Source organism: Anas platyrhynchos, chromosome 8 (genome assembly GCF_047663525.1).
Source record: "Anas platyrhynchos isolate ZD024472 breed Pekin duck chromosome 8, IASCAAS_PekinDuck_T2T, whole genome shotgun sequence".
Lineage (NCBI taxonomy): Eukaryota > Metazoa > Chordata > Aves > Anseriformes > Anatidae > Anas > Anas platyrhynchos.
This window is the reverse complement of record NC_092594.1, coordinates 31,056,720-31,080,522: the sequence shown is the minus strand read 5'-3', so window position 1 is coordinate 31,080,522 and position 23,803 is coordinate 31,056,720. Positions and strand designations below refer to the sequence as shown.

The 23,803-nt window shown below is 43.3% G+C and overlaps 1 protein-coding gene across 2 annotated transcripts in view; it reads left to right on the top strand.

The window, feature by feature from the left end:
- TRABD2B (TraB domain containing 2B) overlaps positions 1–23,803 on the top strand; it is a 278,665-nt gene that overhangs the window by 220,417 nt on the left and 34,445 nt on the right. For both annotated transcript variants that reach the window (XM_027462667.3, XM_038183077.2), the window contains exon 5: positions 10,407–10,497. In XM_027462667.3, coding sequence (XP_027318468.3) covers positions 10,407–10,497 — 91 coding nt within the window. The remainder of the gene's footprint in view (positions 1–10,406; positions 10,498–23,803) is intronic.

Genomic DNA, 23,803 nt, shown 5'->3' with positions numbered 1-23,803 from the left:
GATATTGTTTGTATTCATACATTTACAGCTGAGAGTGGATCTCTTAATACTGTAGGATTCTTTTTATGCTCCTTTTCTCACTACAGAGATGGTCTCTTTCATAACAGATGGGATTTATTGTCCCTGCCTAGTAGTGGCTTTGTCATTGCCGGCTTGGAACCCCCACTCCTTCCTCCATGGGACCTTTAAACAGAGGACTGTCCTTCCTTCCCCTTGTGTTTCTTTTTTTCTGTTTTGCTTTTTTTTTTTTTTTTTTTTTTTTTAAAGAAATAAAAAAAAAGGAAGAAAACTCACAACCAAAAATTTCCTAACTTTTATCTAAAAATACTGCGGTGGAGATGCTCTATGGAGATCCTTTTTCTAATTTATATGAACATCCCTCAGAATCAAAGCTGATCTGATCTATCATTCCCAGCTAGAGGTAATCTAGATTTTTGACGTTTAGAGGGATGAAAAGAGGTACTTTCTAGATCAATTTTCTCTTGTTCTGCAGCTTTAGGCATGCTTTGCACTTCAGAAGAGATGGATCTCCAGATGGATGCGTTCGATATCTATTCCCTCAATGTGTGTATCTCAGGATCTTCCAACATCCTGTTAAGCAGCTTAACCAACACATGTTGTGCATCCATGCCTTTATTTTCTCCTTAAGGGTAATAGTATATAAACCCACAAAACAAGGGAGATCAAAACAAGTTATGTTAGAGCAGGCACTTAGCAGGCATCAAGCCTTGAGTTTGAGTGGAAGACAGGAAGACCCAATGCTTAGCTCCTGAAATGCCACAGCAGCACTACCTGCACCTGGTAGTGCACCAATGCCCTAACCCCAGGGGCTGAGTTTGAAAAGTTTTTTTTGGCTTGTTTCCTTCTACTTTTGCAGAGTCAAAGGCTGTAGTCTACAACCCCAAAGCATCCCTTAAGAAAGCCCAGTTCCTACACTGCTGAGGTTCACTGTGATAATGGAAAGACATCAGCTGAATTAAAAGGCTCATGAAGGTCTTCCAGGGCAAGTTTCCTCTGTGTGGTTGAGCGCAGTTTGAAAATTCTTAGACTAATTCAGAGCAAGTAAATGGTCTATGTAACACAAAGCCGTTTTCACTGGAGATGCTAGCTCAGACCCTGAAAGCCATACCCTGCGCTAAACTGCGCTTTCAGCAGGACTAGCTAAAAGCACAGAGCAAGGCTATGTATAATTGCTTTTAATCCAGGAGCAAGGGCAAGCTTGGAAACATGCTTTCTGTGATGTTTTCTACAATATGGTAGAAAGACTGAGCCTGAACTGGAGGGCAGGCTGGACATGTCATGCTGAGCAGGGTCACAGCTCAGCACATGGAGCCAGAGGGGAGCCAGCAGGACAGGGGACGCCTATCTGTACACGACTGAACTGGGGTCCGTGAGCTCTGCAGAGGATTTGCCTTCAGATGATGGTAGAAACCTCAGCCATGGAGTATGCGTTGCCTCCAGTTGTTTGCACTGGCAGGGCAGCCTCCAAGTGCCATCAGCACTGTACCAGTTAACTCAAAGAAAAGACGCTTCCCAGGTTTGGGTGACTTCTCCTTACCTTATTCACAGCCTGATTTGTGAACTTTCCGCTGTGTTTTTCTGCAACAACAGTGACATCCAGTGGCCAGCTGGGTTTTTCTTGGAAAAAGATGAACCATCGATGGTCTTAAAAATGCAAAGCTTTCTTTTATATATATAAATATATATATATATAAGATACTGACTGAGGAGGCCAGGCTTTGATATTATTGAAAATTTTCCTTTTGTTTTTTTTTTTTTTTCCCCCTCTCCCATGAAGTCTGGTAAAATGGCTTCCATTTTCCTATGCAGGGCACTGCGCAAGAAATTGGCTAGAAGGCATTGGTACTTTCTGCTCCTACACAGAGTTCATCTTTATCCATAAACATCTGAAGGCCAGCATTTTTCTGAGGAATCACTGGTTTTGTGCTATGGCATTGCCATGTTTTTAACTTGTGAGACATCACGGTTCAATGCTGCTGCCACAATACCAGTAAACCACTAGAAAGGGGCTCCTGGAAAACATGAAGAAATCAGTGGTCTGTCAAAATAGTGAGGTCAAAACCAGAAAGAATAACTGAGGATTCATATCCTGTCAACTGGGAGCTTGGTTTTTACTTTTTGAGCCTGTTTTCAAAAAGAAAATGACACCCTGGCTGTAGTCTTCTGGAGTTTTTTCACAGATTTGTCAGAGCTGTGGACATTGCCACCAGCAAACTGTCCTGGGTGGTTTAATCTCACTCTACAGCTGTGATATAGATGTTTTAGTTTGGTTTAGAGCCACACCTGTGCAGACTGTAGGTGCCAGGAGGAGCCTAATGATATGATCAGTGGGCAGATCCTTACCAGGGTCCTCCCCACTGTTTCTTATGGAGAGCTACTAAGCACTCATGCTGCTGTGGATGGGTTAAATTTCCCAAGCTTTTTTTGTATTGGCCCTGCCCATTGCAGAGGGGCACACGAGGAGCACAGGCAAATGCTTCAGTCCTGTCCACATGGTTTTCTTCCTACAACTTTTTTGTCCTGGTAAATAGCTCTAGCTCATACAACAACTACCTTTTAGAAAAACAAACACCTCAAAGCTGTAGGCATTGTTGCTTGCTCACAGAGGCCCTTTTTCTTCAATTTATACATGCTTAGTATGGTCAGGAAGGAACAGAACTCATCATACCTCAAACCTCCAGAGATAATAAGGTATTGTGAGCTACTCATCCACCTCCCTCTGCCCTTTAAAATTGAATCCTTGATATACCCATAAGTTATTTCCTTGAGAATAAGTACTGAGAGGGTCATGAAGAACTGTTGGACCTTCTGTCCACAGGAAACACTTTTAATGCCATGTAAGAAAAGCTAGAATATGAAGCAGCCCCAGAAGGTCATCAGGTAGAGATCAACACAAGCCCCCTTCCCTTGCAAACCCTGGTACAGAAAGGAAGGTGAGGGACAGGGCAGAAGAGGGAAGGATGGAGAGAAAGGATGGAAGGTCTCCATGCAGTGTTCAGGAGCTTCTGGGTAGTGGTAGGGCAGCTTGGTGGGCTGTCGTATCATGTCTGATAGATGCTGAGGCTGAAGGAGCTGTTTAAACTCGTGGTCGATGGAGAGAGAATTGCACAAAGGGCATGTGTCCTTCCTAAAACTGCTATTTGAGATGGTGAAATGAATTGCTCTGTGGAGGTGCCTGAGCTCTCCAGTGAGACCAACCAACGCAGACTTTTCACTTCATTAGAAACGTATGAAGAGTGATGAACCCTGCTCTGAGTTCAGCTGTTGCTGTGGTCTGACACGGAGACCAGAAGATGTGCCAGGGAGGTGACCTCACTTCAGTTCTCGCTTATGTTGTTTTTCTTAACCAAAGTGAAACAGATGGTGTAGGCCTGAAGAGAGAAGTGAGCTTTCTGTTGGGTGTTGGCTCTGCAGAGCCACCCTGATGGCACCGTGTTGGGTCTGAAAGCAGAGAGCTGTGCCAGCACAGCGCCGGTCCCAAACTGATAAGCTGAGGGAAGAGGATCGTGCCCCATCCTGGGCTGGCCCCATTGAGGTCTCTGTGCATCGTGCTTCAGGCTATTTCCAGAGGAGGTCCTCCAGTGTGTGACATCTATGTGCCTGCAGAATTCATGCCCTCAACAGGAGGGATGCTCATGGAGGTTAAGCGGAGAGGAAGAGCAGAAGGGGGAGAGAGGCATAAGGAGTTTTTATTACATGGAGGAGCAGCAAGAAAGTAGAATTAGGCAGTGGGAGTGTGCCCCTCCTTCAGACTGTGATGCTCTGAGCATAGCCTTGCACTGCAGCTCTCCAGGCCTCCCCAGGGAACCACAAATCTCTGCTCCACTATCCTGCCGTCAGTCTGGAATGACCCCTCAACTTTTGGCCCTTTGTCACTGCAGTTCCCACCCGGCTATGGTGTGGCCCTTCTCCAGAGCATGTCCTCTAAGTGCTCACGGGTAAGAGGGAAGAGAAGTGATTACATGCAAGGAAAGAATGGAGAGCCATGGGGGGATTGCTGGACGTCCAAAGTGCTGCACATTTTGGCCTTTCATGTTTTATTGCTTTGCTTCCCGTGACTGTTTGAAAGTGGCTGTGAGTCAGTTCCTCACAACTGCAGAGAATAACAACATCAAACAAGAGAGGGAAATGATTTCTCCATCTGCCTTGGAGAAGTGGTGGCGTGATGTAAGGAGGCTATGATGAAAGCCTGCTTTACAAGACCATTGCACATGGTTTGTACAGAAGTATTTTTAAGGCACGCTCCTGCCAAAACATGGGAGGAAGAAAGGCTCATTCCCTGCACCCCCGGCTTTCCTTCCCAGCTTTTTGCGTAATACTGACATTTCAAAGTGCAAAAGCATGTCCTGCAGCAGGGGAAAAGGCAGCAATTTGGGGTGACAGGCTTCTGGGAAAGGTGAGGTGCAGAGTTCCCAGCTCTTTTTGAGCGCTGGGCCCTCTCCTGTATGGGAAGGACCCTGGGGGTAGCATCAGCAGACCTGCAGGGGGTGGTATGAGTTGGCTGGGTTTCGGTTCATCCCTTCATGTTTGGGCACTGTTACTGCCCAGCACTTGCCCCAGAGCATGCCCAGTTCTGTGCTGTATCTTTTAAAGATGCTTTCCCTTTGGAAAGCCCAACCTGCAGCTCTCAATTTGCACCTGAACACCAGCGTCCAGGAAGCTTTTGTTACATCTGGTCTGTTTGGGACAGAGGTAGGGATGCATTTGGGATACTGATGAGTATGATGCATCCTCCATTCCCTGTCACTGAGTACAGCCTGATTTGTTTCATGCAGATGAGAGGAGTGGGAACACTGGGGCCCTTTCTGGAAAACTCCCTCGCTTGGTCTCCACAAGCATGAATTTTGTTTATGCTGACAATAAAATGTAAAATCAAACTTTTCAGGCAGTCCTAGCAACATACTCATCACTAAATGCTTTATCGCCCTTCTGTCACCTACCTCGTCTGTTAACCGGGTATCATTTTGTTATATGCTGGTAAGATGCTTCACAGCAGAGGGATACTCAGGCTGGAGGAAACCTTCAGCTGCATCTAGATACAAGTTGAAAAAGCAGGATGTGTGTGTAAATCTACCTTGTGCTCCTTGCCAAGGTGTGCTTGAGACAAGTAATCCTTGTCTCTTGAGTGAGATTTCAGATAAGTGGTTTAGAAAGACGGAAACAAACCTCTAGCAGCAATAGCAGTCTAAACCTGAGTGCGTCACCATAAGAAAAAGTGAAAGATCCGCTAGTTTTCAAAGGATGAGGATGATACTCATTAGAAAAAAATGACTTAATGCAAGGATAGAAGCACCTATCGTGCTGGAGGCAGAGTGGATAGGAAATAAAAGTTTGGAAGGTCTGTTCACAAAACTGGTTCTCCATCATGGATCTGGGACATCTGCAATGGCAGGAAATAGTAACGTGGCTCCCCCAGGAAATTCGTGTCGTTATCCAGTGACCATTGGTGTAGAGTCAAACACCGTATGGCAAATCCAGACAAAATTCACTGCCTGAACTGTTTGCTGCAGCTCCTTGCCGCAGCCTCCTCCTGACGTGTTCATCACTCAACCTCCCAGAATATTTGGTTGGACCATCGCAGAGTAAGAGAAACGGCATGCTTCTAGAGGCAACACGCAAAGGAACAAGTAAATATTTGCCCCAGTTGTGAATGTGCAGCTTCTGGCATTTGCATTTTGCCCGCACTAATTCTTGTGAAGTTTAACTGCCATAAACACGCTGGTGGTGCCAAGAGCCTTGAAAATCAGCATTAAGAGAGAAACAGGAATAGAGACTGCTGCCTCCTGATTGCAAAGCAGCCTGAGGTCTAAATGGCAACAAAACGTTATACATAACGTCTGATTCACTGTGTGGAGAATGTAAAGAATTGAGACCTCCCGACACAGTTTACATTGGCCCTTTTTATGACTAATTGTGCAGAAAATAGCTCTGCTTGTAGTGTGCATGGAAACAGTTCAGGTTTCTGCTGTGTGTCAGCTAATGGGCTAGCAAGGCTTTTTTAGCACAACTTCAAAGGCTCTGGCAATGGAGGTCCTTTGTGAGGGAATTATCTCCTGCTCCTTTGTACCCCTTTATCCTGCTAAGCTATGGAACAAAGAATCGTGAAACGAAGAGACGAAGTAATTTGTAGTAGATCTCTAAACCTAGATAAAGTACGTAACGTTTGCTTAGAAACATTTTCCTGCTTCTGCCATCAAAACAAATTTGTATTTTTATGTGTAGGAACACCCAAGCTCATTTAACTTTTGAGGGATGCAATCTTGTGCTTGGATATGCTATTGATGGGGTCACCAAGATGTCTGTGATGGTAAAGGAGAGCTTTAGTTTCTACGGTCAATTAGAAAATGCATAACTGTGACTGTTAAGAGGTGGCTGAGAAGTCTATTTTTCTCCCCACCCCCCTTTTGCCCAGCATATTCCACTAAGAAAGGAAGAAAATGTGCCTTTTCAGAAGCGTGTATACGTGTTTTAAGGAAACCATGCATGGTTTGTTTGTGTGTTTTTTGTTTTTTTTTTTAACCTCTTCATAAAAAACAAAGTTGCTTATTCTTTCTTTCTACCAGTGAAAAATGAAACCTTGGGGAGATAAGGAAACACGTTACGTGCATCTGCTTTGTGTAGTTCAAAACACGGTTCTTAATTAAAAAGAAAAAACAGGGATGGAAGATGTTTGATTAATGTTAGCAGCCATGCTGTATAACATGTTCTTCCAGTGTTTCCAGTCTTAGATCCTCTGTCTGAGAAAAACAAGGTGCAAGAGACAGGACAAAAATCTTGTCCTCATCAAATTTAACCTAGAAACTCCCACTGTGTGCAGTGAGACGCTCCAGCCAGTCCTCTGCATTTCTGTTCAAACTCTGAAATGTCTATTCAGCACTGGGCCTTGTCCTCAAGTAAGTCTCAGGAGTGTTTCCTTATCCTTAGAGGGCAGAAGGACTGCATTCACACCTTTCTTGATAAGCTGGAGCCAGTAACAGAGTAAATTTAAAATGTGTGTGTGTATATACATATTGTGTTCCAATATTTTACTTAAGTTTTACTTAAGAATTCATTGAACACTTGCGCAGTTTGCCTGGTATCATCATGAATTTCCTAAGCACAAACATGTAACGGACTGATGTCACAATATTGCATTTTATTTGCAGGAATTATTACTTATTTATTAAACTTAAGCTGTTAGGAGAGGCTCTACTTGGGTACAGACTTTCACATCAAGTCCCTATCTAGAAAATCTTTTCTGTCTGCTTTCTCACTTCCTCCCCTACTTCCATACTTGCATGGAATTCCCAAGGTAGTTGGTGTTCTGACCTCTTGGATACAGTTTTCATCAGCTGTCATGGTAAATTTGGTTAATACTGCAGGAGTATTTTATCCAGGTTTAGAATGAAGAGGGAATAGTGATGCAGCAGCAAGAGCATTCCTCTGTGTCTTTAAGTTATCTGATCTACCTCTGGATGAACAAACTTTTCAATAGTTTTTACTTGTTTGTGTGTGGTGAGACTTTTGCCTTTTGGAATGAAATTTCCTGGCCTGGCAGAGAAATCTTTAAAGTTTTCAGCAGAAGCAGATATAAGCATGCACATGCACATGTGCATATACACATATGAAGAACAGTGTGAGTACATGTGTGTTTATATAAATAAAATCCACTGCTGAGGATTTTTCATCCTTTTTTATATATATAAAAAAAATAATCTGGCAATTATTACATATTTGTTTGCACATGTTGGCAGCCAGAGGCAGGGACTTGATGTTTTTTGCTGACCTAATTCATGCTGAATGCGCTTCCCTTTCTGGTCCATCTTGTTTCAGCAATGAGCTGCATTTGGAACTGATGGCTGCTATATTGAGATAAGTCTTGTTGAACAGGTGTCTGCATAATAAATATTGTTATCATGAGCTGTTCCAGTTCTGGAGCATTGTGGGGCTTTGCTGCCATATGGCCAAAAGTGAAATTCTGCGTGCATCCAGAACCAGAGTGAAAAAAGTACTGCTGGACAGTCCATGTTCTCCTCTGCTGTCGTGCACAGCAGGTCGCCAGGCCAAGAGGGTTATCAGCTTTCGTCATGGTCTCAACAGAGAAGGCAGGAAAGGAAGGCCAGGAGATATCACCTTTTGGTCCTCATCCATCGCTTGGAAGGGATTCGCAGGCTTTGCTCAGGAGCTGACATTCCTGACAGGCCTGCCATTTTGTGGACGAGGAATCAGAGCTTTTTTCTGGGCTTAAAGCAGTTAAAATTGGATTCTTTTGTACTGTTATAACGTCAAAGATTTGCTGGATCCAGGACAGTATTTTTTCCATTAGGAAATCTCTTGGCATTTAGGACTGGTTCAGGGAAAGTAGAGCTCTACTACAGTGTGCATGGACACAGAAACATCTCTGACCTTGACACTTTTGACTTTGATTCCTCAATGTCACTTTGCCAGTGTCAGAATCGGGGCCATTGTTTGCCTTGGCCACTGCATAAAAAAACAGGATATGATCAAATCCAGTTAATCACTCACAAATGTCTCGTTTCTCAAATCTCTGAGGGTATGTAACACGTTTTTGGGACTGCTTTCTACTCCTTTGGCTTTTGTTATAAGTAAGTTAGGGGAAAATCAAATTTTGAGTTTTCTTAAAAGGAAGTGGAGGAATCCTGGAACACGTTAGGGCTCTGCAAATGTACGTTTAATCATTTAAAGAAACGTCTTTTGGCTAAAAAGCTCTTACCACTGCTTGCAAGTTGCACTAAAAGCCATACAACTACATCATTCTCACAACTGATGCGAATTAGCGCCCTTGTTGGCAGTGTAAGCAGAGAGACGCAGGCTTAAGGAATACGGGAGACTGAATTACTCTCAAATTCATAGCGACTTTATGCATTGCTGAAGTATCCTAGGGCTGATTGCTCACGGTTGCGTCAACTCCTTACATAGTGGCATGAATGGGAGAGACTTGGGTACGTCCCACCTGCCTTTTTTTTTTTTTTTTTTTTTTTTTGAGAAAAAATGTTTGATTCTGCAGTGGAGATGGGTAGTTTGGCATCTTCTGAAGGCACATACTCCATTCGTAAGGCAAACACACACTCTCTAAACAGCAAGCTTGAAACAAGCCAGAGGAGTGCACTTTTGCATGCAGTAAAACTCACTGCTGCAAGATGTCATGGGGCAAAAAGTAGACGGAGACAGAGGCCTGAGCACATTCATGGTGAATTGCTCTATTCAGAGCCGGCAGCGAGACGTGATGACCTGGGTGTAAATGGGGGTCACCCAGCCATGCAGAGAGAGAAGCTAAAGGACACAATGGGGGAGGATTGTTCTATCCTTTCTATCTCTCTTTCATTTATATATTTATACATATTTAAAATTTACCATGGGCCACAGTTGGAGACAGGTGAGGGGGCTACGTGGACTTCAGTGTAACCTGTTAGTGGAGATCTTGTGTCCTTACTTTTGTTTTCAGGATGGGTTCGAGGTACAATGTGGAATTCTGACAATAAGTTGAAAGCTTTGGAGGGATTACATTGCCTTATTGAGTCTGTACCCAAAGCCCTTTGAGGATTCCCATTGACTCCGGCAGGATTTGGTTCAGACCTCAAGTGTATAGGATTCCCTTAAGTAAACTCTTTCAAGGCCCATACATGCTGCAATACTTACTGGGCTCTTTGTTACTTCTGTGAATAGGAATGCGACCTTTACACTTGTAGCAAAGTGCACTGGTTTACAGGACTAAATCTTCACATTTGGGAAAAGATAAGGTTACCATCCCAGCTCCTCCCAGCCCTGCCGTGCAGGTGGCGGAGTGGTTGATGAAGCAATTTGTGAACTGCAGCCATTTGAGGTAGATGAGCACGGAGTGCAGCAGCTTCAGAGCTTCTTCATAAGCAGATGTCCATGAATGATGATGGGCAGGGTGGACATCTGGGGCTGTAAATTGTTCCAGTTCATGAGTCAATGCCCAAATAATATTCTTTTCACCACTGTAGGGTCACTTGGATATCCACGTTAGAAGGACCTTTAGTCCATGCACATAATAAAAATTTCCATGGTAGCAATTTGCAGATTCCTGGACAAATCAAGCACTATTAAAAAAGAACACATAAAGGTTTGGGTTTATACGCCCAGTCCCTTGATCATGTGAGGGTTGGGAGGGGTAAATAAGACAGAAGATCGTATCAGGTTGTATGCTGTCTGTTCCCCTTCTCATTGCCAAAGGCTGCAGTGGGCTAAGTGGTGAATAGTTGAGACAACTCCAACAAATTGCATAATGTGCCTTTCTTGCTTTTAGAGCTCGCCTAGCTTCTGGTAACCTTACCTCCCAAACCTGTTGTTGCAAAAGGAGAAAGTCAAATGAGTGAGAGGAGCAGTTTAATTGACAGTGCTATTTTCTACCTGTATTTTAGGTCACTTCCTGGGTAACAACACTGTGATTGATGTACTGAGACAAGCAGGATTTGAAGTGGAGCACACCCCTCCTGGACAACCAATTGGAAAGTAAGCAGCTGCCTGCAGATTATTAATCACTTTCTTTCCTCTTCTTTTTTTTCTCTCCCTTTTTCTGTGACTAAGCAAAATTATTGCATTAGTACAGGAGGTGGATGAGGGCGTGAGGTACCTCCCTTTCCCACGCAAGTTCCAGACAAACAGTGCATTGTAAAGCATCCGTGGCATGAGTTTGGAAACACAGGGAGCTTCAGTGGCTGTTTTTTTTCACTTGTGAACTTTATTCATATCACAGCTGCTTAAAACTACTAGATCAGAGGCACCACAATTTCTTCCCGTTTTCCAGAAAAATTGTTCTGGTCATTTTCCTGTGTAGTTGCTTTGAATTTTTCTCTCCATGGGGTTTTGGTTGCCCCTCCATTGCAGAGCAGTAAAGTGCCACCAGCTTCATTTTTCAGGCCTCTCTGTAAGGCTGCTTTTCTTCAGGTGGGATTTCAATTTTGCCTGAAGGACCAGATGTGATGTAGCAGATGCATCTTACACAGTCTGGAAAGTGTGCTGAGTAGGTAAAAAACAACTGGATATTCCCCAAGCTTCTCCATCCATCTGATCAAGTGTAAAGCAGGCAAGGAAGATTGATTACTGTGCTCTGGGCTATCTTTGTTAGTATAAGCTAAAATATGTCACGAAATTGTCTTCAAGCAGTGAAACATTTCCTTCTTACCCCAGACTTCTCTTTCTTGGAGATTTAGATGAGGTCTCTTTCTGCTTGAGGTCTACAAATATCTCAGAAAATAAAACTGGAAGGAGTGGTGAGATACCATTTAAGTTTGCAAAGTTAACCTTTCCCTTGCATCCCGCAGACAAAAATTGGCTGAGATTGCTCCATTATAGGATTGTTATCCTCCTTAGGAGAAAGTCTTAGGAGCATGCGCCTGTCCCTGGTGGGGCAGACATGACATGGTCCAAATATGAGATGAGTTTCAGTATGGAGGATTAATTGTGGGGCTAGGAGACCACATCTGAAAAAGCTATATTTAATATACTTGGAAATTCTGTCTGATTCACCCTTGTTTGTGAAATACTTGTGATGATTCATACGGAACACAATATGGCTCAAGTGTACATAAGTGTCTTTGACAGAGCATTTATCCTAAATGCTTCTTGGAATATGTTGAGCCATTAAAGTCCAGTCTTAAGTAACAATGGGGGGAGAAGAGGAAGAAAAAATCATCATACACAATGCAGTGCATATACTCAGAGGAGATTTAAAGAAGCACTTGTGACAAAGAGAAACATCAATGTGACACTGTGAAGAGCAGTAAATTCTGTAACTGACTGAAGCTGGAAATTTTGGCTAAAATTAACCAAAATGCCTGTGTCTAAAAATACAATGTGACAGAAAGCCCAAACAAGCAATACCAAAACAGCTGAGTTTTGCAGTTTCTGCAGGAATATATTTCCTACATTTCTGACAGAGAAACTTTCCTTTCAGAGAAGCAGGCACTTTCCATAGCAATTTTCATTTAGTTGAAAGTATCAGCTTCCCGTGGAAAGTATTTCAATTGGAAATTTTGAAACTATTAATTTATTGGCTGTTAGCAAATCTTTAAGAGAAAGATACAGTAGCGTGGGAGATATCCAGGAACCATCTTAGCTCTTTATGGTGTTGAGATATGTCTTTATTAAGTCATCACAGGCTTGAAGTAACATGGTGTGGCAGGAAACATGAAACAATGCTACTACTTAATATTGACCTACTGGCAATGTGGGGTACCTCCATGTATCCATTCCCCAACCTTGGCAGCAGCATCTCTTGTTCATGATGTCTTGCCTAAAATTGTCAGTCCCTGGGGAAAACGTACTTGAAGGCAAGAGGACTTGGGCTGCTGCCTAGAATAATGCATATGTCCTCAATTGAATTATCCTACAGATGGTAGCTTCTGTATCCGGATCCAGAGCAGAGCATTTGGCAGGTTGGTCCCTTTGTCTGGACTAGGGCCCTAATTCTGGTGGTGTCTGTCCTCAACAGTGAACAAAACTTATATTGATGCATATTGTATATATCAACATATATACAATACTGATGTGCATGTATTGGGTGTGTTCATGTGCACATGTACTGGACTGAGTTGAGGGAGGGCATATGGCTGTATTCCATAAAGATTAGATGCTCTTGATGAACCTGTATGTGTACCTATTGACCGATGATCCATGCAGATCAGTCCATCTTGAATGAGAATACAGAAAGACAGACAAATAATATGGCAAAGAAATACAGGGTTGCTACTAAATTGCATGGTGCAGAAACCGTAGAAGATTATAGAAAGTTTAAATAAATAGAATTTAAATATATGTCAGGGAAACATCTTGCTGCTTTTAATTAAAAAAGACTCCCAGACTAGCATGTCAGGACAGTTTTCACTGTCCTACAGCTGGGGCTGCATCCATCAGAAGTGCTTGGAGCTACCTCTTAGAATAGAGGAGGATGCTGCAAACTATGCTGTAGCAGATGCATCTTAGAGTAGCCTGCATTTAACATTTTCTGGGTGAGATGCAAAATAATCTAATCAAGCGGAGTAATGACAAAATTTGACAGCATATTCTGAAAGCATGACCAGTTAATTGGTGTAATTCTGGTCTTATGTTGTTATTAAGAGTCTTATGGAAACTTGCATCTTTGCCTGGGCTTCTGTTTTTTTGTTTGTTTCTTTCTTTCTCTCCTTCCTTTTTAAAAGATGAAATTAAAACATTTGAAAACAGCTAGAAAGGCCCACAAGAGGAACTGTTTTGTAGTAGTGGCTATACTAAGCGTGTGTACACATACAATAAACAAGTAGAAGCTCAAAAAAAATGGAGCTGCTTACAATGTGGATCATAGAGATGCAGGTGTTTTGGTCTTCATTCTTGTAGAATCATACATGAAAGAGGAAGTCTTTCTCTCCTCTGCTTAAACCCAAAGGGATGTTTCTGCTTTAATTCCAAGTAAGTTGTATAAGGGAGTCAGGCCTACTTCATTGCATTCTGGCACTGACAATTGAAAAATTGGATACTGTGCAGGGAAGATCAGCTGGACTCCAGTGGAGAGAATTGGGGGAGTGTGGACAGCACATGGAAAAAATGCAAGGATTGGAAAAAAAAAAAAAAAAAAAAAAAAAAGAAGCAGCTGTATGGTTATGTTTTGGCTGAGGGAGAATTCAAAACAGGATTTTTGTGCACAGATTGTGCCCAGAAGGGCCAAGAGGAATGATTTGAGCTGGCACACAGGAACTTTTGGAGGTAGATCATATTGAAACTAAGAGGGGTTTTGGCTGAATATGTTGGCTATCAGGATGGTTAAGTTGCTGGATAACCTGAGAAAGATTAAGTCAGAAGCCTAGCTATTTGCAGCAATGAAAGTACCTTTAGCAGAATACCAGCGCTGCATCCTAGTTACTAGCAATACTATCTTGGGGAAAATATATAAATCATTCTTTTAGATCACGGAATGTTAGAGATTGAAAGGGACCTTGGAAGATCATTCAGCCTAATCCCCCTGACAGCCTCCTCCCTCCGTCCAACAGTGACAGGGCAGGGGCTCCACCACCCTCTGGGAGCATCCCCCCGGTGCCCTTCTCCCTGGCACACCAGGGGGTTACTCCACCAGGCAGTGTCCTGCTCACACACCCTGATGCCCCTCACTCTCTCCTCCTCCTCCCTGTGCTCAGCCACCATTTGAGCAGCCTCTCCCCCTTGGGGGCAAGCAGTCTCCCTGCTGCCCTCCCCCCGGCAGCGGCAGGCTCAGGCGCTCCCTGCAGCCAGAGGCTTGAACAGCCGCCACCCTGGTGGGCAGGGTCTGGGTCGCCACAGCCTTTTTTTTTTTTTTTTTTTTTTTTTATTTATTTTTTTCCCCTTTTTCTCGGCAGAGGGCCTGGGCGCAGTCGCTGTGGCCTTGGCAACGCCCAGTCCCCGTCAGCCTCTCTCGAGGCCTGGTCACGCTCCCCATCCAAGATGCCAAGCACAGGTTGTTACAAGGCTCCTCTTTGAGACAACCAAAGTGATCGCTTCGAGTCTCACTTTTCTGTTGTCTGCTGACAACCACAAATTTGATCCAAGCTCTTCCTTTCTTAACGAGAAAAGTAAAGTGAGGCCTTAGCAGTCTAGAAGAGAGAGCTAAGACATGGAGGGTTTTGGTGGCTCCAGAATCAATGGACTGGCAAAGAAAAGTTCATGTAAAGTAAATTTAACCAGTGTAGAGCTATCCAGGAGCTACGCCAGCACCTACTGTATTTCTGAACTCTGCTAGCTCCTGTTGATCTGCCTGGTGGCTCTGTGCTGACTTTTCTGAGCCCCTTCTAGAATCCCACTATATGACTATTGGAAATATCTTCTTTAAAGCTCCATCCCTTTCTGTAAAGGACTCTGTTGTGCTCAGCATGCACAACAATGCTGTAAACACTTCAGAACTTACCCCCACAGTGGCTTCATTTGTTTATTTTGTTGCCTGAGGGAAAGCATCCTGAATCTGTTTGCCTGACAACCTTCAACAGCATTCATATTTTCTTCTTATTCTGTTGGCTGTCTTTGTTGTCCCCAAATAAAGGCAGTGGAAAATGAACAGCTGAATCAGTATCTCATTGCTTTGCCCTGAGATGAAAAAGGGTAACTTTTAATAGTGGGGTTTCTGCCAATTGGCTGTCCCTGCCCCTCTCTTTCTTCAGAGAGCAGGGCTGTCTGCTTGGGGTGGGGAGAGGAGGAGATGGGAGAAAGTTTCCCTTTAGATGGATTCCAGTGAGTCGAGCAGATAAAGGGCCACAGCTGCTTCACATTTAATTGGAAACAGCCAAATTGCGAGATCAATTCAGGAAGCACCTGTGTCCAGTGATGACTCTCTATTGTTACTGAGTTCTCAGAATTGGCTCTGACCTTCTGCCATGCGCCAAGCCTTGACATACTGCACACAGTTTTCTAGGCCAGAAAAACACGCGGCGGTGCTCATTTCCATCAGACTGCTCTTTCAGATATTATGCTCAATGCTGCCTTCTTTCAGAATGGGAGAATTCAGGACAGGCTTTTATTTCTGGCCATCTGAGAGTTTATTGCAAACTCTCAGAGCTCTGCTGTAGAAATTAATTGCCCTTCCTCCTTATGGTTGAACTTCCTGGCCCAGTTGAAGCAACATGTCTTTGCTATTGTACCTTCCTTTCCTTTTTCTGAAGCAAAGCACTTGCTTGTTCTCCTTTTCTCACAGCATTCTACAGGTGTGACCCTGGCTCCCCAGCATCAGCATTGTCTCATGATGGAAGTGTCTTTGCTCTACTGTAAATGTTTTTCTTGTTCCCCATGGGATTGGAAGCACACCTGATCCACACAGCAGTGCAGCCTTTTCACTCCATCGGGATCCATGACCTTCAAAGGGTGGTGTGCAGAGCTGGGTGGAAAATTTTTGACATAACTTTCCTCATAGCTCCTACTTAGTAAAAGCGCCAGTTCAGTAGATACCATCCCAGAAACTTACAGATGCCATCAAAGCCCTCAGGTGTCTTCCAGCAGTTGCCACGTTTGTTGGGATACCCACGTGTCTTGTTTGGGGTGCCAGCATGGCAGGGTTCCTCCACTCTCATTCTTCTTGGACCGCTTAGCTGTAAATGTTTGGGATACCGTTGGGAGAGCATTAAAGTTGTGAAATAAGTAAAGTTTTATTTATAAAAGAAAGAAGAAAAAATCGTGAGAGCTGTGGCACTTCCATTGGGAACAACTGAATTAAGAAAAAAAAAAAAAAAAAAGACCTGGGGAGATATTAGGCCATTCTGGATCTCGTCTCTTCTGAGACAGGGAAAAATGCACACTTTTTATTTCTGTGGGTGGAATAATTTGCCCATTGGGATGCTGCAATTCTTCTTAATCCTATTGTAAACCTTTGGATCTTTCACTTGATCTGAGCCTGAAGATCATACTCCCTTCACAAGCTTCCTTGCCCTCAGAAGAAAAGCAAACCCATTATTTAGGGGTTTTCTCTGACAGCATAATTTGCAGTAAGTGGTGTATTGGGATTAAATGGGGTTCATCTGCATGCATTGGCAAATTTATTGCCTCATCTAACATTGGAGAATATAACTGCTTAATGCTTAAAACATTTAGTCATGAAAATATGCACAGTACATTTTCAAGGGTTTCCCGTGTGCCTTTAAAATATCCTCCTTTGTGATTTAACTTTCTTTGTGTCTGTAATTGCCTTACAGCCACAAAGCATAGGGTCTGAGCCAATCAAAGTAACTCGTATGGGGAAAGAAATTGAAGGAAAGCTCCAAGTCATGGTGGAGAAGCAAAGTCAACTTACAAGTTCTCAGCCATAGAAACTTAATTATCCTGTCACTTCCTGAACAACACATTGTTTAGGGCCAGTGTGTCTGCATGTTCTTTAGCCCATCTTTAAACATTGCCTGCCTTCTGAAAGAATGGAACTTGCTACAAAAAAAATAGTATTTATTTTTACTACTCATCTTGCTCTTTCACAGGATAATTCATGATGTTGGTGAAAAAATATGGAACAGAACTTCTCAGGAATTTTGCTTGACTTTTTTTCCCAGTGGGGCATTCACTTTTCCCTATAATCAGATTTTATCTTTGGAAAATTTCTAGTTTATTTAGAAAAATTGTTTCATATTCTATATGATTGTATTCCTCGGAACTTGCACTCAGCGCCACTGGGGAAGCTTGGTCTGGCTCTGTTGGCTCAGAGGGCAGCTTGCTCGTTGAACTGTCATGAAGCCAGCACTATGGTTTCTAGCTTTTCAGCTGCCCTGCAGCCCGTCCATTTTAGATCTGGTTCTCATGCTCTATAAACTAATAGTCAGCATAGAAAGCCTTGGAGACTTCAGAAGATCAGAGCTAGCTCTTACTTTATTTCCTAGCCAATTTTTGGAATTCTTGGTTCCAGAGGGAAGTTGATTTTTCATCCTCTTTCTGCTTCCAGCTAACTCTGATGCAGATCTGTTCACGCTAACATCGTTAATGTAAGATTAAAATCCTGGCCTGTAGTTGCTAGAGATAAAGCTGACCCAAACTGTGCTGCTATCAACATCAAGGCTTCTATTTGTGCCAGTAGCTTTACAGCAGGCATCGTTAACAGTGATTGTAGCTCATCATCTCCTGTCTTTGTTTGTGATGAGCCGTGATACAGTTAAAAACAGAGAGCTTGCTCACGTATTATTGTTATAGTCAACGTGAAAAGACCGGCTTTCCTAGAGGAGTGTCCGTGGGTGTCTTAGCTTGCTGTGCTTGCTTGCAGTAGACGTTTGGCTAGTTTTAGATGCTTAATCATTTTGTGAGATGAATTCCCCTCCTATTTGGAGGGCTTGGGCTCTGTGTTCAAGTCAGACAATGTCATCAGACTCATTTAAGCCTTTGGAAAAATTGCACCATCCTCTCTGTGGCGTTATATTGAAACAGGGAGATTGTGTGAATTTTCTGTTTGTGTATTCAGCCTGCACTTGTCCTGTGGATTGATGGCCTCCTCCCAAGTGATATCAATCTGGGCTGAAGTGCAGCTGCACTTTGTAACAGCTCAAGGGGCACAAAGGTATCAAGTGGTATTGTGTGGTTTGAAAGATGTCGTTTATCTAAGGAAGTTTGTGGTCTGTTTGCTGTCACTCTGCCTAGGCAGTGCCGACTTCCCTTACCTTCACTATCACGTTGTCAGGCAAAGAGACCTCACACGTTAGGCCAGATAGCTTTTCCTCTTCCAAAGCTGACTTCTTTTCCTTCAGCCAGGAGGTCTGTGGGTTGTGCTGCCATCAGTAGAGCTACTTGATTTAGCATGAGTGTAATTACTTGTAATTCTGCTTGAGGGGATCTCTTTCACATGCATGAGTTCCTAAAAATGGAACAAGGCAAGTGAGTAGTCAATGAATTTTTCATTGACACTTTCACTCAAAACTCCTTCAAGAATACTGCCTTAAAAGGAGAAAAAAGAAAAAAAAAAGAAAAAAGGTTGAGAATATAGTTTTCTACATAGCAATACAGTGACAAATAAATTTTGCATCTTCCATGAGTGTTCAGCTATTTATAGGGACATTCTTCACAGTCCCAATGGGGTTACAGGCTCTCCAGAGAGCTTCAAAAAAAAAAAAAAAAAAGCAAAATTGTGTGACTGGACTGGTGACATAGCCAGATGAAAACTTGCAGGTCTTGTAGCAAGTTTTGAAATGTACTTACTTTTCTCAATTGCTCCCGCAAGAAGATGGTCATTCTTACATACATATGAGATGAAATCTTCTGCCATTTCTTCTCTATTTCAATGCAAAATAGCCTCACTTTTAATGACTCGTGATATCTCTGCCAAGCCAAGTGACTTTACTCTGGCCCTGAACCAACTTTGGGTCTGAAATCTCTGCCTGAGTATCGCTGTAGGAGAACCATGGTGAAGGATCAGACTAAGAACAATGTGTATCAGCTGCTCCTTCTAGTTAAGTGCTAGGAGCAGGAAGGCCAAGGAAGTAAGTTCTTACAACATGACTAGTAAATTAAGAACAGTGAATATATGAAGCACTTGTCAGAGTGAATAACTTAAAAGCCAGAACATATTTTAATGTTGTAATCATTGAATCATTTTTATTAGAAGTCAAAGTAAATTCCCATGTAATTTGTTATGTCGAGTTTAATTCATGCAGTAAATCATATGATGGGACTACTTTACCCAGCTCCAGATCAGATATACTTCAGAGAAGCTTTCAAGTTTTAAAACTCTTCCACAAGCTAAACTGATCTCCAGAACCTTTGGAGGTTCACCCTTCTCTGGAGCTTGTGCTCTGTACAAGCGAATGTCATGCCAATATGTTTCCCATTTCCTGGGAATTAAACTGCTGTGTTTGATGACTCAGGACTTCCCAAGAAAGCAACTCAATCACTTTGTCTGAAGCAGCCTCTGGTGTCTCAGAGGACAAGTCTTCTCATGTGCATGACAGTGATTCATGATTGCAGAGTAGAGGATCAGCTCTCTTATTTTTTTTTCTTCCCACAAACTTAATTAATAAAACAAATTTGTATTAATGGGTGTTGAAAGACTTTGGCTTTCCACCTACACTCCCAAATGCTCTACATTCCAGGAAGAATGAAAAATGGACCTGTGAAAAGAAACAGGAGGGAGGAAAAACAGGTCGGATGCAGTATATGCATATAGAGGTAATGGGAGTCAGCTGATACAATGGAAGAACATCCTGCATGAAGACGACTTCCTACAGTTGTGATTGCTAAAAATACACTGATACAATATTCCAATTTTAGAATTAATATATGCAAAGATTAGAGTGTCTAACAGGAAATGGTGTTTGGGTCTCAGCCTTGATTTCTTGTTCAGGCTGGTGTCGTGTGGACTGCAGTTGCTGTGCTTGTGTAAAACAGCTCCTGCGCCACTGTGACAGATCTCTGAGCCTCCAGTTTGTCAGCAGAAGTAACTGGAGGATTTACACTGTTGTGACCACTGTGGACCTGGCAGAGCCCATCTGTCTGCCTCAGCTGTTTTCATCAGCACCAGCAATTAGCCTAAATTTACACCTAGTGCAGCTGTAACTTCTATTGACCTCAGTGAGACAAGAGTTGCTCCCACCAGGCACCAGTGTTGATGTAAGGAGTAGCACTGGGATATTTCCCCTTCCTTCCGCTGTATGGGAAATCACACCAGCTCACATCTTTGTGAGTGCCACTCTCTGCTGGTCACAGTTTGCAGAGCAAATGAGACCTAATTTGGTGCTCTCAGTCGTGGATAAAAGCACAATGAATCCTATCCTCTGACTCCCATGAAACATGTCAACTAAATAAAAGATTTTCCAACTAACCTGCAGCAACTCAGCAGCAAAGTCATAGAGTCCAAGTGCTTCGGTATCCAGTGTCCTGTCTGGCCACTAGATTTGAATCTCGCACCATCTGATCCCAGCTTCGCATTTCCAAACTGCTCTTGCAAAAATAAAGGCAGTCACAGAAATACCTCTGTCGAGACAGCACATCTCTGTTTATGTTTGAAGGGACGATACAAATCTGGAGTCCCCAGCGATCAAAGTGTGCGTTCACAGAGATGAGCCCCATGTTGTGTTTGAAGTGAGCGCAGCACTTTGAAACAAGGATGAAGCAGGAATAAATCAGGATGAAGGATGTGGGGCATTAACTACTTTACATGAAATCCCTGCTGGAAAGACATGGCCAGTGCTCCAACGTTTTCCTTGGAGAGTGCTCGGAAGTTGCATACCAGCCTATTTGTGGAAAGCCAAACAGTTCCCCTATTGTCCTTGATATGAAACACTTCCCAGATAAACACATCCCCCTTCCATTGAGGAAAAATGATACAGCCTGTCCAGAGCTCTAACACAAGGGACTACACTGGGCTGCCGTTCAGCCTCTGTGATGTTGCTGGTTTCTGTTGGCACTGAGCTTTACTAAAGGCTATAGTTTGTATAAATGCCAGTGTCATTAAGAAAAGGCTAAGTTATTGAGTGAGACTGGGATAATCTTCAAGAGCTTAATAACGTTGTGTGCCTGCATCCTTGCGTCTCTGTGTTCATTATACCCCTGGAATGTAAATCCCAATCCGCAGTGGCTAAGCGAGGTTCACATGGATCTCAAATACTTTTGTGGTATTGTCTCCTCCTCATTTCTGAAGGGGAAAGAAAACATTGCTAGCTGACATAAACTCACGTGGCTCTCTGTACAAGGAGAGCAGTAAACCTCTGGTGTTGCAGCGGGTTTAGATTGTAACATTGCCTGCATTTGTGGTGTTTTAAATCATTGCACAAGGAATTATTCCCAACATCCATGGAGTCTACGCATCAAATTCTAGCACTTGGGAAGATCCAGAAATCCCTGTGTGAACTTAGGAGAGAAAAAGATTTCTGAAATCAGCAGGTCTAAGAATCAAAGCTGTCTAATGCCAGGGTAGTACTGGTGGTGGTACAGTCCAGGTGTAGGTGGCTCTTCCTCTGCGTCTCTCATCCTGATGGATGCAGATTTGGAGGACCGAGTTGTACTCTAACCTCTGACCCAGCCTTGAGCACACACTGAGTTTTGCTGTGTGCCCCTTTTCTTCCTCTGCAGTACCACTCTGTTGCTCTTTCTTCCCTCAGAGGCATGTGATTTCATGCTAATGTTAAATTAATATTTTGCATGTGTATCAACTTTACGTGTAGATCATGGTTTTTGATCACAAATGAAATGGGAAGTGTAACTTCTATTAACATTTACCAGGCACAGAGGTTTTAAATCCCTGAGGCAATTTTTGAAACATCCCCCTCAAGCAGAAAGGGGATATAGACTTGAAGCAAAGCAGAGTTACCACAGTTTTTTTTATAGTTTGTTTGTTTGTTTTACAAATACAGCCATGAATTCAAGTCAGTTTTTATGTATTCAAGCACTTATGCAGATAGCAATCATTGCTGAATGGTTAGCAATTCCCACTCAAATCAGTGAAAGAAAGCAAATGACATGCATAGGCAATCAAAGCTGTTTGAAATGAAGTCGTGGAGCAGGACACATTTTATTTTTTATCAGTGGCTGGAGGGCATGTCCTGTGAGCAGAGACTGCGGATGCTTTGTTTGTCTGGTCTGGAGAAAAGGCTGGAAATGACAGACCTGATGAGGTCTAGATGTTATTTGGGTTTTCTCATCATTGGACTCTGGTGTCTAGGAAAGGGCTGAGCTCACACCTGAGCCTTTCCTTGGAAGGTCTTTCTCCTTGCTGCATATTTTCATACAAATAAAGACATTTTATCTGTTCTGCTATCTGTGCCACTTGGGATAATTCAGTTAGAACGGGTTTTTACTGGAGAAGGGAGTAGAGAGAGGGACAGACAGGCTTACGTGCAGGGTGTCATCATTAGGTTAGGAAGCTGAGCTAAAAAGAGCAGTGCTCGAGTAGCCTGTGCTTCAGTTCGGAATAAACTTCTCCATCTCGGAGGGCCCGCTGGGGCAGCCCCAAGTGCTTATTCTCGTTGCAGAGAGATGAGTCAGATGAATCATTCATTCTGCGGTCATAATTAAAACATCTTGTGTGGGTAACCTCTCAACAGCATGGGGACAGTTTTGCCGTCTGGCCCACGCTTATCTGTCCGTGATGTTGACAAGACCCCAGCAGCTCAGCATCCCTCAACCTCTGCTGTGTTTCTTCTCACTATCTTCATGTGAGGTGGGGATTTATTCCCATGGAAAGCTGGGGCGTGACGGGATTTTTAACTCCCTGAGGGAAATGGTGACAGCACGGCTAGTTTAGCATTAGTTAAGCTTCTAACCGCTAAACCGCTGGGCAATCCCTGCCCTGTTGGGATGCGATGGGCCACGCTCAGGCCTGTCGGGAGAGCTGTAAAACCACTGGCAGCTGTGTGCTGCTTTGAGTAAATACAAGATACGTCTTGGCTACTGCAGAATATGACACAGGGGTCACTTGAGTCTCCTTTTCAGTGCCTGAGACTTATCAACACATTCTTGTACAGATGTTTCCTTTGTAGAGCTGCTTCTGGTGAAAGTAGAAGATTTATATGGGGCTTTTCTGTTTCTGGTCTTAGTGTTGGCTGGTGCTTGCCTGTCAATCTCACACCTGGGGTATGGAGATGCTGCCTATCCAGGACTGATCTTAGCTTCCAGGGCAGACTGCCACAGCAGAAAAAAAAACTCAAGGGCTTTCTATGTCTGATAGCAACATAAATTCAACCTTACTTCACCCTGTTGGTGAAGTCAACATCCCCAACCTGTGCTGCAAATTCAACACCCAGAGGGGAAGGTAGTCTGGGGCAGGAGGAGTCCTCACTTATTAAATGGTGAGGGAGAAGATGAAGCCCCTTACAGGGGAACTAGCAAACAATGACACTCAGGATTAGGAAGACAGAGGCGGAAGCTGAAGGCAGGTTGCAAGCACAGCCCTTGTTCCTCCAGACCCTTTGGAAATAAAGCGTATGTGCAGTGCAGGGCCATGTGGCACAGATGGCCTGATCCCATAAGGCTGGAAGGAGGGGACGGTCTCTGTGGACAGATAAGATGGTTCACTTTAATAATATTTTTTTTTTTTTAATGAAGCAACTTTAAATTACCAGTCTATTCTGAGAATAAAAGAGTGATTTTGAGGTAAAAAGCCCCCTGTTAGCAAAGGAATATTGGCTTTCCTGTAACGCGAGCTGGGTTGCAGCACCTCCTCAAACCAAACCAGGTTTGGTTGTTCTGAAAACGTTCCAGCTTTCCACGGTGATAAGAGGCTAACAAGACTGCTAGAACCAAAGCCAAATGCCAGGCATAGTTTTGATGAGTCTCTGACGTCTGTTATACTTGTTAGAAGTGGTATTACATGCTTTTTGTAGCTCGGCAGTGCTACAAATGCTGGTCTGCGATACCCTCTGAGAGA